Raw genomic sequence first — 18,889 nt, forward strand, 5'->3', positions numbered from 1 at the left:
CAGGTTTGAGGGCTGACTCCATAATCGTTTTTGTTCAGATAGTTAATTCAATTGATGCGACCATCAATTCACTCAAGGACTCCTGTCGGAGTAAAATAGTGGTTTTAATGAACTATCAACTTTGCCTGCCTGCGACTGGTACATACTGAGGACAGTCCCACAGGCCAGCTACTCTTTTACTCCTTCAAAGGGGTGGGGCCATGGGCGGACCCCGTGCATGCTCCAACATCCTCCAACATCTCCCCCTGTGGGTGAAGCCATACAATGGCCCACAGATACAACCCACAGGGTTAATAACAGAGAACATAACTGGTGAATTAACTGTATTTACAAACAGAACATAACTGATGAATTAACTGTATTTACATTCACCGCACAGACATTCTAGACTTATCGAGCCTTGTCAAACTGGCTCCTCCCCCACATCACTTGCCTTCCTTTTAGTGCTATCCAGGTCCCACCCCCCCCAGGTCCAGCTCAAAAACAATCAAAGCAAAGGCCAACAACTCTATCCTTCAAGCCTATCCCCCCCCCCTTGTCCAAATTTCAACATAATAATCATCTTTATTGTCACAAGTAGGCTTACATTAACACTGCAATTAAGTTATTGTGAAAAGCCCCTAGTCGCCACATTCGAGTGCCTGTACGGCTACACAGAGGGAGAATTCAAAATGTCCAAATTACCAAACAGCACGTCTTTCAGGACTTGTGGGAGGATACCGGAGCACCCGGAGGAAACCCACGGAGAACGTGCAGACTCCATATAGACAGTGATCCAAGCCGGGAATCGAACCTGGGACCCTGGAGCTGTGAAGCAACAGTGTGACCCACTGTGCTACCGTGCTGCCCATGCTACCATGCTGTCCAACATCCTTACTATGCTTCTCTTTCTCTCCAATTTCCATATTTATCCTCCTGCTGTACCATCCCCCATGACACTGGCTTCCAGAAAAAATCCCCTCACCAATCTCTCAAGAAAAACAAGAGCAAAGACATAACACTAGGCGTCCTCAAACCAATCACAGTCCTTTGTCCTTGATGAAGGCCTCAGCCTGCTCGGGCTTGTCAAAATAGTGACCCTTCAAGTCCAGCGTGACTCTCAGCCTCGCTGGGTACACTACTCCAAACCGCACACTTTTATTGCACAGCCTTCCCTTTATTGAAGGCCACCCTCCGCTTCACCAGTTTCATACCAATGTCCTGATAGATGTGCGCAGTGTCCCCGACCCAGTCAATATGCCAATTCTTCTTGGCCCACGCCTGGACCCATTCCTTCCTCTGGTGACTGGGAAATTGGGCAATCACTGTCCACGGCGGCTCGTTCGGTCGCCGGTTCTGCCGCAGAGCCTGATGCGCCCTGTCCAATTCAGGAGCGGAGAACACTTAATCTCCTCCCACCGATCGAGAGAACATTTCTGAAAAGTACTCTGTTGGTCTCGGGCCCTCCACTCCCTCCGGCAAGCACCCCTGAGATTCATGCGCCTCGATCTGTTCTCCAGATCTTCAACTTTAGCCTTCAGGCCCTTATTCCTGTCCGCATGAGCAGCATCTCGGCTTCCAACGAGACAAGCTCGTTGGAAACAAGTTCGTGCCTCGACAAGGCCTCCTCCATGCCCTTCAGCGCCTCCTCTTGCTTCCTCACAGCTTTGACCATCTTGCCCAGATGGTCCTGTATCGGGCCCATGCCTCCTCGATGGTGGCTTTGAATGACACTTTAATCTCCTTTCCTTGTCGTTTAAATTGACCATCCATCTGCCTGCCAAACATCTCCAACTCCTGCGCCATCACTGCAGCCAACATCTCTAACGGGATGCGTGGGGACACCTCTGCCATCTTTTCTCCCCCAGATTCCTTTGTTGGGTTACCTTCCGGAGGTACCTTTTCTTTTTTTTTTTCTAAATTTTTTTTATTCTCCTCCATTTTCACATTTTCTCCCACATTTACATCCATCAACGATAAACAATAATCAGCAAGATATGTCAGTCCCCATAATAACAACGATCCCATCTACCCACCAACCCCCAAACCTCAACCCGCATGTTTACATAAACAAATGACAAAAATAAATCAGGGATTACCCGTAGTCACCCTTAATCTTACACAGCTCTCTCTCCCCCCCCCCCCCCCAGGCCTCCAGCTCGTCCCGTCCACTGCCTCTTGTAAAACTCCTCCCCCACCCTCGGTTCCTTCCCCCCCAACTTTCCACCCCGGCTAGTCCACTCGGACCCTGTTCTGCCAGGCTCCGATGGCCGCAGCCCCTCCCCCCACCTCACTCCCGTTCACTGGCCGGCACACACCGGCCAGCGTGGAGGCCCCCGCCCGGGTCCCTTCCCCACTTGCCCGGCCCCAGGAAAGCCCAAAGATCCCCTTTTAGCACACAAACCCCGCCTATCCACCTACACCCCAAAGAACTCTCATTTCGAGTGAAAGTCCCGTCCCTTCCCTCGTCCAAATATATACCACCTTGGCTCCTTTAATCTCTACACCCGCGCGCAGTGATACAAAAAAGAAGAAAATACAGTCATGAGGTTACATCGGCCCATGGCCATTCCTCAGTTTGACAGTTCTGCCACAGTCCTTCTGCTTTCGCAAACTCCTCCGCTGCTTCCGCCGTTCCAAAATAAAAGTCCCTGAGCTTGTAAGTCACCCTCAGCTTCGCTGGATATACAATGCCGCACCGCACCTTGCTAATGTACAGTGCCCTCCTCACCCGGTTGAAGGCAGCCCGCCTCCTCGCCAGCTCCACCGTAAAGTCCTGGTATACACGTATACCAGCTCCAGCCCACTGCACCACCCGCTTCTGCTTGGCCCAGCTCAGGACCTTCTCCTTCACCCTGTACCTACGGAAGCACAGAGTCACTGCCCTTGGCGGCTCACTCGCCTTTGGTACAGGCCTCCACGACCGATGAGCCCGATCCAGTTCATATCGGGAGGGGTCCTCCCCCTCCCCCAGTAGTTTTGCCAGCATCGCGGCAAAATACTCAGTCGGCTTCGGTCCTTCAACTCCTTCGAGCAGCTCCACAATCCTCAAGTTCTGTCGCCTGGATCTATTTTCCAGGTCTTCCATTTTTCCTCGCAGATCCTTGTTAGTATCCATCACCTTCCGCATCTCTTTCCCCATCGAGGCAAGTTGATCACCGTGCTGCAATAACGTCTCCTCCACTTCCTTCAGTGCCTCCCCTTGCTCTCGCACCTCCGCCACTGCGCTCGCCACCTCTGTCCTCACCGGGGAAACCGCCTCCTCCACCAGCACACTCAAAGCCTCCCTCATCTCCTTCCTCACCGTCTCCATGCATTTCGCAATCTGCGCCAACTGCTTTTCAAATTCCGCAGCCATCACCTTGGTTATTTCTTCAGCCGTAAGCAGTGCGGCCTTCCCTGGTGCTCCAGCCTCCATTTTTCCTGGTGACCCCGCGGTGACCTTTCCACTCCCCGACGGACCTCCAGCTGGTTTTTTTTCGGCCGTTTTTCTGCTCACCCTCGACATTTTTCCTTGGGGGGTTTTTCCCTCCTGTGTCTTCTCAGTGCCTCCTCCGTGCCTTCTCCCTTCTTCTGCCACCTCCGCGGACCCTGGGACCAGGCTTAAAGCCCCGAAATTGCCGTTCCCGAGCGGGGGCTCTCCATTGTGCGGCCGCCTCCCGCCCGCCGTCACCGGAAGTCCAGAGGTACCTTTTCCATGGCCTTTTTTGCCGAGGCTTTTTAAAAATAAATTTAGAGTACCCAATTATTTTTTCAATTAAGGGGCAATTTAGAGTGTCCAATCCACGTAACCGGCACATCTTTTGGGTTGTGGGGTGAGACCCACACAGACACAGGGAGAATGTGCAAACTCTATATGGGCAGTGACCCGGGGCCAGGATTGAACCCGGGTCCTTGGCGCCGTGAGGCAGCAATGCTAACCACTGCGCCACCATGCCGCCCTCTGCCGAGGCTTTTGACATTCCTCTGTCCCTTTCCATTTTCCGCAGCAACCTACTGGGTTAGAACCCAAAATTCTCTGAAAGAACCAGGCAAAAGGGATCAAAATACCAGTACTGGTACCCTGGCAGGAGCCACCTTTAATACGACCTGCTCTCTCATGCTGTCACCGGAAGTACAAGGTTTCGTATTCTGAGAATTTTAATGTAACAAAAGACTAAAAGAACCATAATTAAATGCTATTTTTGGAGGCAATTTTATGTTAAACCACACAACACAACCAAAACATACTTCTCAGGTATATGTTTACACTATCCTTAAGTAGATCATAGATCATAGAATTTACAGTGCAGAAGGAGGCCATTCAGCCCATTGAGTCTGCACTGGCTCTTGGAAAGAGCACCCTACCCAGGTCAACACCTCCACCCTATCCCCACAACCCAGTAACCCCACCCAACACTAAGGACAATTTTGGACACTAAGGGCAATTTATCATGGCCAATCCACCTAACCTGCACATCTTTGGACTGTGGGTGGAAACCGGAGCACCCGGAGGAAACCCACGCACACACTGGGAGGGTGTGCAGACTTCGCACAGACAGTGACCCAAGCCGGAATTGAACCTGGGACCCTGGAGCTGTGAAGTAATTGTGCTATCCACAATGCTACCGTGCTGCTTACCGTAGGCAATTAGTTCTCCCAGAATCTGTCCAAAATCTCCCAAGACTTTACTTCTGTTCTTTTCCCTTCTCAGCTTGGTAACTTGTAATTTTAGAACTGTCTCCCACAGTGAGTTTTTTCCCTTGGGGATTTTTCCTCCTGGTGCAGGCTAACTGAATCTTCCAACCTCGTTTCAACTCCTCGTGAATTTGGCCTTTCCAGTCCAAATATAAGTTCCCACCATCTGTAGCCACCTGGGTTGGCCACTTCCCGACTTAAAATGGAGGTCCGCAAAGACTACAGGGAAATTCAGCCAACACAGGCAAAAACTAGCAAGTGCAGAAATCCTGTGTATTAGAACTTGCAAAAGCCCAGACAGCACTGAAACCCACAGCCATCTGCATACTAATGAGCGATCCCCGGCTACAATGGAAACATTTAAGATAAATAAGGCCAAGCCAGACTCCTCGGCGCCAGCAGGAGCCAAGACAAAGGAAGGCCTACGGACACCTAGGGACCGCCCAGCGATCAGGGAACGGCTCCAGTATTGGAGAAATCGATCCAAGTGATCAGAACTTAGTCCAATCACTTGGAACCAGGTACGGGGTCCACCCAAAGGGGCGGGAAGCCCCTGGGGACTATAAAATAGAGTCCATAGCTACAAGTCCATACCAGTTTTTGAATCCTGCAGACTCCGATCGAACGAAAGGCCATTTGTTCCCCTGACCTGGTGGGCCAATTCCGAAGCTAAGTATAGGCCTTTTAGTGATAGAGAATAGTCTAGAAAGTAGAGTTTATGCATGAGTAGTGATTTACTGTGTATAATAAATGTGTTTTGATTTGAATCTTACTAATTGGTGTGTTGAGTTATTGATCAGTACTTGAACCTCTTGGCGGTATCATAAAGATACCTGGCGACACTAGAGCAAAGGTTATAGAAACAGAGCAAATTAAGTAAAGATCCAACGGGCAACGAATTAAGAGTCAACCAAAGTTAGCAACACCTCCTTCCTGCATGATGATCCATGGAGACCTTCAGCCTCTAGCTGATCACTGTCCAGGACTCTGGCTGACTAACCTTTTCTGGGAATTTCCCGAGCTGTCTTGGACTCTTCCCTTCTCATAACCCATGTCCATGACAGTGTGAATCACATCGGTGTTGTATCCAAGGTAAAATGCTGATCAGCTATCCTTAAGAATGCTTCATCTTGGAACCAAGTTTAAAGCACAGCTGTTTCCAGCTTCCATCCTCTACACTTTTTTTGGCCTTTGGAGATTCTCACTCCATCCACTGTTAGAAAGCAGCCTGCCACCATTGTCTCCATGTGTAAACGCCTTGAAACTTTTTCCCAGCAAAACAATCTGGACCCTTTACTTTCTAACAATAAACCACCCAGGTTTGCTGTCAGACAGACTTCAGAACAGGCCATATGATCCCTTTCATTTTATGTTAAATGCAAGTTCCAAAACTTACCAATCCTGTAAACCCCAATTGTAACATTTGAGTCCGCCTGCTCTTGTACTAATTTTTGATCACTGAGTTTGTTTCCCCTCACTCTATCCCTCTGACTGTATTGCATCACACCTTTCCTTATTAAACTTAACCAACGTGTGTCTGCCAATTTGCTAACTTGTCTATTTCTTTCTAAGTCATTTACAGTCCGCTTCTGTTCATTTGTATGTTGTCACAAACTAATATTTTGCTTCATGTACCTAAATTCAAATAATTTTTATTTTCTGTTTCCATTCCTCATAAACACCCATTAATCTTTAACCAAATGGACTTCAATGCTCCTATGTTCCCATTAATACCATGTGTCTTCATTTTGGCAACAAACGTTCACGCAAAGGCTTTGAAACATAAACCAGGTCCACTACATTAACTTTAGAAATACACCATTCTTTTCCTACAAGCACTCTAAAATGTGTAGTTCTTTTGTTTTTACAGTTTTTTTGCTGCACTAGGAGTGTTGCATTATTGCCTGAATTATTTGGAATTTTTTTATTTCTAAAATGGCCCTGTGCCCGTAATCCTGATCGATTGGATGTTCACATAACATGCGTGTTTTTTGAAGTTTTTTTAAATAAATTTAGAGTACCCAATTATTTTCCCATTAACCAGCAATTTGACGTGGCCAATCCACCTAACCACATCTTTTTGGGTTGTGGGTGTGAGACCCACGCAGACAAGGGGGGTATGTGCAAACTCCACATGGACAATGCCCCGGGGCCGGGATTGAACCAGAGTCTTCGGCGCCGTGAGGCAGCAGTGCTAACCGCTGCGTCACCATGCCGCCCATGTTTTTGAAGTTTTAATTGACTTTCAGATTCTTGTTTTCAATGGGTAACAAGTTCAGCCACCAGGTAGAATGAAAAAGTGTCCAAGAAAATAAGCTTTCTCACAGGTTAATGAAAGAACTGGAATGATCATTCATGTAAACAGCCACAGATTTGACTGAATTAAGAAGTTAATTGCAGGTGTTTGGACTTGTAGAGAACTTTCATAGAACCTTTTTGATGCATTTGTGCTCATCAAAAAACAGCCATGATTCTAGCCAATAGACCCACACCGATCCCAGAAAACCAATGGTAAAGCCATTTGAAATAACAGGCGCTGTGTTCATTTTAAAGCCGGCAGCTCTGCTGAGATCTGTGCTGCAGCAGTTTACCCACAAGATCACTGGAAATGACACTACCCTTAGACTGTACCTTTACTACCTCTAATTGGAGTTTGGCTACGGTTAATGTAGATTAAGCAATTTGGTCCACCCTCTGGCGTTTTCAACTGGAAAGCTGGGCAGATATGCTCGGGAGCTGAATTAGTGGATAAGCAGATTGATTCATTGTGCGGCATCCCCTGATCTCGTCTAGAAGAGTAATGGAGGCAAATTCTACTGGAGAAGACTGAAACAGGCAAATAAATGTCAAGTCATTCAGCTGTGTGAGACTCCCCACATTACTTCTATATCAGGCAATGTTTTGTTAATGATCAATGCGCCCACTATTCTGACATTATTTAGTTTACACTGCATCTTGTAGTCAGCATCAAGCGATGCAAAAGGTGAAATTCAATGTTCTGCATCCACATTGTTCTGGTTTAACACAATGGACTAAACAGCTGGCTTGTAATGCAGAACAATTCCAGCAGCGCGGGTTCAATTCCCGTACCAGCCTCCCCAAACAGGTGCCGAAATGTGGTGACTAGGGGCGTTTCACAGTAACTTCATTGAAGCCTACTTGGGACAATAAGCGATTATTATTGTTATTATTATCAACTTCCTAGAGCAGGGCTATCTGATCTGGTCATGTGGTGTGAGCTCATGTATTCCAGTCCTAAAAGCCCAGGCAACTTGGTCTTGTTTGAATTCTATGGGCCTAAAGATTTGGAAAGGATGTTTTTCAGCACAATGGTCTTGTGGGTAGATACATCTTAAATTGAAACTCCCAGATGTGTTGGCAGCTTGATATAGATGAAATTATTGGGAGCATGGATTTAAACCTTTTAGGGCGACAGTGGCACGGTGCCTCACAGCGCCAGCAACCCGGGATCAATTCCAGCCTCGGGTGACTGTCTATTTGCACTTTTTCCCCGTGTCTCCATGGGTTTCCTCCGGGTGCTCCGGTTTCCTCCTATAGTCCAAAGGTGTGCAGGTTAGGTGGATTGGCCATGCTAAATTGCCCCTTGGTGTCCAGAAGGTTAGGTGGGGTTACTGGGTTATAGAACATAGAATGTACAGTGCAGAAGGAGGCCATTTGGCCCATCAAGTCTGCACCGAACCACTTAAGCCCACACTTCCACCCTATCCCTGTAACCAAATAACCCCTCCCAACCTTTTTTTTGGTCACTAAGGGCAATTTACCTTGGCCAATCCACCTAACCTGCACGTCTTTGGACTGTGGGAGGAAACCAGAGCACCTGGAGGAAACCCACACAGACACACTGAGAACGTGCAGACTCCGCACAGACAGTGACCCAGCGGGGAATCAAACCTGGGACCCTGGCGCTGTGAAGCCACATGCTATCCACTTGTGCTACCATGTTGCCCCATTATAGGATAGGGTCGGGGCATGGGCCTAGTTATGGTACACTTTCCAAGGGTCCGTGCAGACTCTATGGTCCGAATGGCCTCCTTCTGTACTGTAGAGATTCTATGATTCTGTGATTCTCTGTCGTCCCTGAGGCTCCATGATGGACACCGATACAACCAACAAAGTCAAAACCTGTCCTGGAGCTCCACTACTACCATTGTGAATTTCTCCATTGTTAAAAAAGAAAAACCTATATTTTTGCAATAAAGTCTCATTCATATTGAATTACTATATGCTTAATGGAAAGTAAATTCATACTCCAAGCTAACTTCGCCTAAACAGGACTTAAATGTAATAATTAAATTCTATTGAAAGGGAAATGAAGTTATGTTAAAACCCTGAAATGCTTTGGCATAATCCATCAACTACTTCAGCTGATCCTTTGTTGATTGCTATTATTTCTCAGGTAGGAATAAACTGTTGCGACTTGTTCTCCACAAATAGATGTGTAATTCTTCAGTAGGTGTAATATAATCTTGCTTTATCTTGTCAGTTGAAGGTGGGTCCCCTGATACCACATTTATTGAAGAAGCAGTTCTTGAACTCTTGAAAACACGACGTATCCTGAAGTGCTCCTACCCTTATGGATTTTTTCTGGAACCTAAAAGCACAAAAAAAGAAATATTTGAGCTCATGCAGGTATTTTTACTAAAAATTATGGCTTGTAATATTGGATTGTCTCATTTGCCAAAAGTAACTAGATTAAAGGTGTAATAAAGATAAAAGACTGCTGCGTATACTGTGCAGGGGAATTTGTATTATACTAAGCGATCTAATTTGAATAAGCATTCTATTTGGCACAATAAGATCTGATGTTTTTGGACCAGTATTTGAATTCAGCAATGGCTACATTATTTCTTCCCTCATGGATTGGAACTAACTGAATTGGTTAAAATCATGATAATTAAAGTGACTGGAATTCTCCCAGGTTGGAATTATTTGTACCAAAGTAAAATACTGCACATGGTGGAAATCCAAAATAAAAACAAAACATTTTGGAAATACTGAAAGAGGTCAGTGAGCATCTGTGGAGAGAAAAACCAGTGTAAGCATTTCAGTTCTGATGAAGGGGCACAACATTTGAGTGCTTCTAGCATTTCATGTTTTTATCTCTGAACTATTGGCAGTTTGTCTGGCTTTTCATGTCTTTATATTCGTTGCTTGAACAGAATAAAATGGGAGGCAGCGGAAGGATTTGTACACTAATAAAGCATCTGGTAGGCTGATATGATTGCTTCTTTCCTGGCCATCGCTATATTTATATAAGGATAGAGTGGATAGCCTCCACAGAGGGCAGTTGATTAAGTATCACCAAATGGAAAACTCTTTAACTTCAGTTGCCTCCATGCCAAAATTAAACTAACCACCATACACATGTATGATCTACAGTCATGCATCTCATACAGTCAGTGTCGTTGCCCACTGCAGCAGAATTGCAAACCACTCTCAATCTTCATATCTGCTCACAAGAAGCTCGGTCTATCCTGGATGTTGTCAAACAAAACTCAAGTCAACCCACACCTGGTCAGTCAAAATTCCACCTCCCATATATGTTGAAGGAGCATCTCTGAAATATGTTGAGCGCGTCCCATAACTTTGCAGCAACCTCTCTGAAAAGCCCACCATTGATGACGAGAACCACACCAGATCAGCTGTGTCAGCTCAGTTTTGTATAAACTGGCAGCGAGTGTTTCACGACCAAGACCTCCACAAGTCATCTAAAGTCCTAGTGTACAGAGTAGGTTGTCAACACCGATCTCTCGCATATCTAAGACCTGGAGTGTATATCAGCGACATATAAGAGCGCTAAATTCCATCAGCAATGCCTCCAGCACCACCTCCGGATTCAATGTGAGGATAGTCAAACTAGCGCTAGTGACCTACTTGAAGCCAACTCTACAAGTATTCAGGAAAAGCGCCAGCAAAGTTAACGTGCAGATGACCAAAAAGTACCTCTTCTGCCAGGTCCTTTTTTCATGACTTTCAAATGGCCAGCGGTCCAGAGGACCAAGGAAACATTTCAAAGGCACCCTGAAGCTTTCCTTGAAGAGTGGTAGGATTGACATCAATGACTGGCTGCCAAGTGTTATTAATGGCTGGCTACCGAGTGTGCAAAATGGTGACATCTTGACCACCAAGTGACCTCATGGCTTTTTGTGTTGCAGCGTCTTAATGATCAGGAAGAGCAGTGGCAGAGTGGGACAGAAAAGGATGTAAACCCTGCACTGCAAATCCCACTGTCTTGTGGGACATCCTGCTCCATGTGCTCAAAGACCTGTGGGTCGGAAATTGGCCTGTTCAGTCACATGAAGCCTCAAGTCAGAAGCTTGCGATCCTGAGTAGACACAATCCTTGAATGAAGGGACAACCAATGATGATGACTGCTACCCCTATACAATCAGACTGTTTTACATGCCCTCATAATCCATACAAGGAGGAGACTGCACCACTGTCGCGGAAGTTTCACAACTATTCGACTATAGTGTTCGTCACTCCCCAATTGACCAGATGATGAGTTCCAATTCAAACACTTTATTCAGCTATAGCAGGGGGAGCGAACCATCCACTAGGCGGTGTGCCAGTTCCCTGATCATAGAAAAAACGGGGCAATTGTACTTACTGCTTATCTTCCAAGTAATTGACAGATACCAATCGAGAGAGTACATTGAAGTAGGAATTATCTGTATCCATTCACAACTAATAATTAGGATTACGTAATGTATAACATTGGAGTATAATTAGCCAATCATAATCTGGGCACCTATATTTAATTATTATATCGGCAAGCATGTATTCGTCTCTACTTATCTAATAACTATGATGTGGACATGCTGCCATTGGACTGGGGTGAGCACAGTAAGAAGTCTTACAACACCAGGTTAAAGTTAAAACAGGTTTGTTTCGATATGCCTGATCAGTGATGTATCAAACTCCCTTGCTATTGTCCCTTGCCTGAGTGTAGACACATGAGCTGCAGCTGCATAATGATCAATTGCATTTTTGTGTGTGCTGTGTGACTCCAGCCTTCTATAACTAACAGCACTGGTCCTTAAATGCTATCTGCATACAGTCTGAGCTGAAGTAACTAGCTTCCCTTCACTGGTTTTCTGTCTTTGAGAATTTAGCAGCAAGGAGCCAGTGTAATTTTAAACGTGTATGACTTTTAACATGCACCATATGGGCATATCCCACTCGATACCAACTCCGAATTTAAGGTTGAAGTTTGGTCTGTACTCGTCCGAATGCTTGGATCAGGGTTCAAGCACTTTCTGACGGTGAGACAGGCATCCACTACTAAGCCAAAGGCTTTTTCTACAATATGGCAAATAATAATCCTCAGTGTCAACTCCAAAGACCTGTGATGATTGGACCATACAACGGTAGCCTTAAAAAAGGATATATGGTCAAAGGATTATCCACGATATGATGTATATGATGTAAGATTGCATAGCCATGAATCTGTGCAACTTATAGCATTACTAATTTCATGGCCATCTTTGGGAGTCTATCTGATATGAGGAATAATCCACCGAGCCCCCACTAATGCTAAAATATCCATAATTGTATAACTTGATTCAAATTATTTATTTGAGAAACTTAGAGCCATTCAGAAGTTTGTTTAACTATTCCTATGTGTTAGTTTGACATTATGAATTGAAAAGCTTGAAAAAGTACAGTAGTTTCACAATATTCCTTGTTCAGGATGGGATGCAACACTGGGGGAGATAATGGCGGAACAGTCATGCCACTGGACGAGTAATCCAGAGGTCCAGGCTAATGCTCTAGGAACATCGGTTCAGTCCCAACATGTCAATTGGTGTAATTTGATTTTAATTCACAAATTTGGAATCCAGACCCACAACAAAGTGGTTGACTCTTAACTGCCCTCTGAAATGGCCTCGCAAGCCACATAGTTCAAGGACAGATCCCATGAAAGAACAAAAATAATGAAATTAGTACAGCTCAGTGGGCTGGACAGCTGGTTTGTAATGCAGAACAAGGTCAGCAGCGCGGGTTCAATTCCCATATCGGCTTATCCGAACAGGCGCCGGAATGTGGCGACTAGGGGCTTTTCATAGTAACTTCATACACAAAAAGATTATTATTAACTTGGAGTGAAAAATCATTTCATTTTTGAAACACTGGAGCCTGTTGCTCTCTGCTGATTTTTCATGTTTTCCTTTCAGGCTATTGATAATCTGTTTAAGCTATTCACATAATCATTCCAGAGTGTTACGTCATCCTGGGCTAGTGCGCAGTCAGTTCCAGCCCCACTTAACCTGGAGTCACAACACACAATTAGAAAATACCCAAAGTCTTTGGTCTTTGGCTGCTCAATAATTACAGTCACCAGGTTGTAAATTTAACACAATTTTTATTAATAACAAATATAATTAAATAAATGGCAAATACAGCTGGTTAACAATTATCTATTTCCTAACCCCCTCCCACTTTTTTTTTTACTCACCCCACTCTCTATACACACAGACAAGACAGTATTTTGCTTCTGGCTTCACAAAGGAATGTACCGGAAGTTCTAAGAAACACAAGGTTTAGTGAGGAGTTGAAGAGAATTAGTATTAGTAAAGAAATAGTTTTGGGGAAATTAATGGGATTGAAGGCGGACAAATATCCAGGGCCTGATGAGCTTCATCCCAGAGTTCTTAAGGAAATGGCCTGAGAAATAGTGGACCCATTGGTCATCATTTTCCAAAATTCTTTGAACTCTAGAATGGTTCCTACAGATTGGAGGTTAGCAAATATAACCCCGCTATTCAAAAAGGGAGGTAGAGAGAAAACAACAAACTATAGACCAGTGAGCCTAACGTCGGTAGTAGGGAAATTGCTAAGAGTCCATTATCTTTTTTTAAATTTTTTAAAATATATTTTATTCAAAACTTTTTTGGCCAAACAAAACAATACAAAGGTTTTCCTTTTTTGACAATGAAACAGTATAAATAACAGTGGCCATTTTAACAAATAAATAAATAATATGTAAACTAAATGGCAACTGCCATATCAAAAATAATAACTCTCCAAAAATAAAATCGAGCAATCCAGTATACATAACCTGGTACAAATATCTATACACAAACATCCCTGAGGACCCGCCTGCCCCCCCCCCCCCCCGCTCCCCCCTGGGTTGCTGCTGCTACCTTCCCATTTCCTTTATCGTTCTGCGAGGTAGTCAATGAACGGTTGCCACTGCCTGGTGAACCCTTGAGCCGAACCCCTTAGTGCGAACTTTATCCGTTCTAGTTTTATAAACCCTGCCATGTCATTTATCCAGGTCTCCACGCCCGGGGGTTTGGCTTCCTTCCACATAAGCAATATCCTTCGCCGGGCTACTAGGGACGCAAAGGCCAAGACATCAACCTCTTTCGCCTCCTGCACTCCCGGCTCTTCTGCAACCCCGAATATAGCCAACCCCCAGCCTGGCTCGACCCGGACCCCCACCACCTTCAAAAGCACCTTCGTCACCCCCACCCAGAACCCCTGCAGTGCCGGACACGACCAAAACATGTGGGTGTGGTTTGTTGGGCTTCTCGAGCATCTCCCACACCTATCCTCTACCCCGAAAAATTTTACTGAGCTGTGCTCCAGTCATGTGCGCCCTGTGCAAAACCTTGAATTGTATCAGGCTTAGCCTGGCGCACGAGGACGAAAAGTTTACCCTACGTAGGGCATCTGCCCACAGCCCCTCTTCAATCTCTTCCCCAGCTCTTCTTCCCATTTTCCCTTCAGCTCATCCACCATGATCTCCCCCTCATTTCCCTGTATATATCCGACACCCTACCATCCCCCACCCATGTCCCTGAGATCACTCTATCCTGAACCTCCTGCGTCGGGAGCTGCGGGAATTCCCTCACCTGTTGCCTCGCAAAAGCCCTCAGTTGCATGTACCGAAATGCATTCCCTTGGGGCAACCCATATTTTTCCGTCAGCGCTCCCAGACTCGCAAAAGTCCCGTCTACGAACAGATCTCTCAGTTGCACAACCCCCGCTCTCTGCCATGCTCCAAATCCCCCATCCATTCTCCCCGGGACAAACCTATGGTTATTTCTTATCGGGGACCACACCGAGGCTCCCGTCCTTCCCCTATGTCGTCTCCACTGCCCCCAAATTTTTAGTGTTGCCACCACCACTGGACTTGTGGGTGTATTTCTTCGGGGAGAACGGCAACGGCGCCGTCACCATTGCTTGTAGGCGGACTTCCGGGTGCGGCGATGACCAGCTAAGTCGCACGTTTCGGCAGCTCCCGGTGGAACGGACTTTTGGGCTCTGGATAGGAGCCCCATCGGCAATTTAACGGCAAATAACACTGTGCGGTAATCCAGAAGGGAATCCCCCCTGGACACGGATGGAAAAAAGAGAGGAAAGTAGCCGGATTGCGGTGGATCCTCAAGAGCAGCGGCCAGGAAGGCAGGCACAAAGCAAGATGGCGTCGGAAGGAGGCAGTTTAATATGGGGCCCTGACCAACAAGAGTTCCTGCGGCGTTGCGTAGATGAACTCAAAAAGGAGATGAAGAAGGAACTGTTGGCCCCGATATTACAAGCGATTGAGGGGCTAAAGGAGGAGCAAAAGACCCAGGAACAGGAGCTTCGGGTCGTAAAGGCAAAGGCTGCTGAGAATGAAGACGACATACAGGGCCTGGTGGTGAAAACGGAGATCCACGAGGCACAACACAAAAGGTGTGTGGAAAGGCTGGAGGTGCTGGAGAACAGTGCGAGGAGGAAGAACTTAAGGATTCTTGGTCTTCCCGAAGGTGCAGAAGGGGCGGACGTCGGGGCATATGTGAGCACGATGCTGCATTCGTTAATGGGATCGGAGGCCCCGACGGGTCCGCTGGAGGTGGAGGGAGCCTATCGGGTTATGGCGCGAAGACCGAGGGCTGGAGAAATTCCTCGAGCAATAGTTGTGAGATTTCTCCGATACAAGGACAGAGAGATGGTCCTCCGATGGGCCAAGAAAACTCTGAACAGTAGGTGGGAGAATGCGGTGATCCGCGTGTATCAAGATTGGAGTGCGGAGGTGGCGAGAAGGAGGGCAAGCTTTAATCGGGCCAAGGCGGTGTTGCATAAAAGGAAGGTCAAATTCGGATTGTTGCAACCGGCAAGACTGTGGGTCACACATCTAGAGAAACACCACTATTTCGAAACGGCAGACGAGGCGTGGACTTTTATTGTCGAGGAGAAGCTGGAGTGAGCGGGCCAGAAAAAGAACGTTTGGGACAAAAGTGGGGGGGTGAATTTGTGGGATGAAGGGGGGAAAAGGGGGAAGAGAGGACTTCCCAGGTTGTTAAACCTGCGACCCTGTAACTTCTCTCTCTTCCCCATGTCGTGGGGGAGGGGGGGAGGGAGGATGAGGAGCTGTGGGCGCCAGCCATTGGGGGTGGGGCTAAAAGGGGAAGCACGGGCTTTGTTCCCGCATCATGGCGGGAACAGGGAAGCAGAAAGGAGGGGGCCTCGCACAGTGTAAGCCAAGGTCACGGGGGGAAGCCGAGGTCGGCCAGAGTTTGCTGACTTCTGGGAGCAACATGGGGGGTGCAATTACGCTAGCTTGGGATCTAGCCGGGGGTGGGGGGGGGGGGGTTAACTGGGTTACAGCTGCTGGGGAGAAGGGGGAGCTGGTATGGGAGGGGGGGGGTCGGGGCGGGGGGCGCCGCCTGGGGGGGATGCAGCTACGTGGGAACCGGGTGAAGAGCTGGATTGAAAAAGGAAATGGCTAGTTGTCAAGGGGGGGGGGGGGGTAAAGAGCCGCCCAACCCGGTTAATCACGTGGAATGTGAGAGGGCTGAACGGGCCAATAAAGAGGGCACGGGTACTCGCACACCTAAAGAAACTTAAGGCAGATGTGGTTATGCTTCAGGAGACGCATCTGAAGCTGACAGACCAGGTTAGACTTCGCAAAGGATGGGTGGGGCAGGTGTTTCATTCGGGACTAGATGCAAAAAACAGGGGGGTGGCCATACTAGTGGGGAAGCGGGTAATGTTTGAGGCAAAGACTATAGTGGCGGATAGTGGGGGCAGATACGTGATGGTGAGTGGCAAACTGCAAGGGGAGGCGGTGGTATTAGTGAACGTGTATGTCCCGAACTGGGATGATGCCAATTTTATGAGGCGTATGTTAGGACGAATCCCGGACCTAGAAGTGGGGAAGTTGGTAATGGGTGGAGACTTTAATACGGTGCTGGACCCAGGGCTGGACAGATCGAGGTCCAGGACCGGAAGGAGGCCGGCTGCAGCTAGGGTGCTTAAGGATTTTATGGTGCAGATGGGAGGAGTAGATCCCTGGAGATTTAGTAGACCTAGGAGTAAGGAGTTTTCGTTTTTCTCCTATGTACATAAAGTATTTTCACGAATAGATTTTTTTGTTTTGGGAAGGGCACTGATCCCAAAGGTGACGGGGACGGAGTACACGGCTATAGCCATCTCGGATCATGCTCCACACTGGGTGGACCTGGAGATGGGGGAAGAAAAGCAACAGCTTCCACCCTGGAGAATGGACATGGGATTATTGGCAGATGAGGGGGTGTGTTTAAGGGTGAGGGGGTGTATTGAAAGGTACTTGGAACTTAATGATAATGGGGAGGTACAGGTGGGAGTGGTCTGGGAGGCACTGAAGGCAGTGGTTAGAGGGGAGCTGATATCTATTAGGGCACATAAAGGAAAGCAGGAGGGTAGGGAAAGGGAGCGGTTGTTGAAAGAACTTCTGAGGGTGGACAGACAATACGCGGAGGCACCGGAGGAGGGACTATACAGGGAAAGGCAAAGGCTACATGTAGAATTTGACTTGTTGACTACGGGTAAGGCAGAGGCACAATGGAGGAAGGCACAGGGTGTTCAGTACGAATATGGGGAGAAGGCGAGTAGGCTGTTGGCCCACCAACTGAGGAAAAGGGGAGCAGCGAGGAAGATAGGGGGTGTGAGAGATGAGGAGGGAGAGATGGAGCGGGGAGCGGAGAGAGTGAATGGAGTGTTCAAGGCATTTTATGAAAGACTATATGAAGCGCAGCCCCCAGACGGGAAGGAGAGAATGATGTGCTTTCTGGATCAGCTGGAATTTCCTAAGGTGGAGGAACAGGAGAGAGTGGGGCTGGGAGCACAGATTGAGACGGAGGAAGTAGTGAAAGGGATTGGAAGCATGCAGGCGGGGAAGGCCCCGGGACCAGACGGATTCCCAGTTGAATTCTCTAAGAAATATTTGGACTTGCTGGCCCCGCTACTGATGAGAACCTTTAATGAGGCGAGGGAAAGGGGGCAGCCTCCCCCGACTATGTCAGAGGCAACGATATCGCTCCTCCTAAAGAAGGAAAAAGACCAGCTGCAATGCAGGTCATACAGGCCCATTTCCCTCCTGAATGTGGATGCTAAGATTCTGGCCAAGGTAATGGCAATGAGGATAGAGGATTGAGTCCCGGGGGTGGTCCATGAGGACCAAACTGGGTTTGTGAAGGGGAGACAGCTAAATATAAATATACGGAGGCTGCTAGGGGTAATGATGATGCCCCCACCAGCGGGGGAAGCGGAGATAGTGGTGGCGATGGATGCCGAGAAAGCATTTGATAGAGTGGAGTGGGATTATTTGTGGGAGGTGTTGAGGAGATTTGGCTTTGGGGACGGGTATATCAGGTGGGTACAGTTGCTGTATAGGGCCCCGATGGCGAGTGTGGTCACGATTGGACGGGGGTCTGACTATTTTCGGCTCCATAGAGGGACGAGGCAGGGATGTCCTCTGTCCCCGTTATTGTTTGCATTGGCGATTGAACCCCTGGCCATGGCACTGAGGGGTTCCAGGAAGTGGAGGGGAGTACTTAGGGGGGGAGAAGAACACCGGGTATCTCTGTATGCGGATGATTTGTTGCTATATGTGGCGGACCCGGCGGAGGAGATGCCAGAGATAATGCGGATACTTGGGGAGTTTGGGGATTTTTCAGGGTATAAACTGAACATGGGGAAAAGTGAGTTATTTGTGGTGCATCCGGGGGAGCAGAGCAGAGAGATAGAGGATTTACCGTTGAGGAAGGTAACAAGGGACCTCGGTACCTGGGGATCCAGATAGCCAAGAATTGGGGTACATTACATAGGCTTAATTTAACACGGTTGGTGGAACAGATGGAGGAGGATTTCAAGAGATGGGACATGTTGTCCCTGTCATTGGCAGGTTGGGTGCAGGCGGTTAAAATGGTGGTCTTCCCGAGATTCCTTTTTGTGTTCCAGT

General features: G+C 47.4%; 1 protein-coding gene across 2 annotated transcripts in view; it reads left to right on the top strand.

Moving 5' to 3' along the window:
* LOC140424963 (ankyrin repeat and IBR domain-containing protein 1-like) overlaps positions 1–9,643 on the top strand; it is a 100,300-nt gene extending 90,657 nt beyond the window's left edge. For both annotated transcript variants that reach the window (XM_072508696.1, XM_072508697.1), the window contains exon 15: positions 9,161–9,643. In XM_072508696.1, coding sequence (XP_072364797.1) covers positions 9,161–9,381 — 221 coding nt within the window. In that variant the 3' untranslated portion in view covers positions 9,382–9,643. The remainder of the gene's footprint in view (positions 1–9,160) is intronic.
* The last annotated feature ends 9,246 nt before the right edge of the window (positions 9,644–18,889 follow it).

Source organism: Scyliorhinus torazame, chromosome 6 (genome assembly GCF_047496885.1).
Source record: "Scyliorhinus torazame isolate Kashiwa2021f chromosome 6, sScyTor2.1, whole genome shotgun sequence".
In the NCBI taxonomy this organism is placed as follows: Eukaryota; Metazoa; Chordata; class Chondrichthyes; order Carcharhiniformes; family Scyliorhinidae; genus Scyliorhinus; species Scyliorhinus torazame.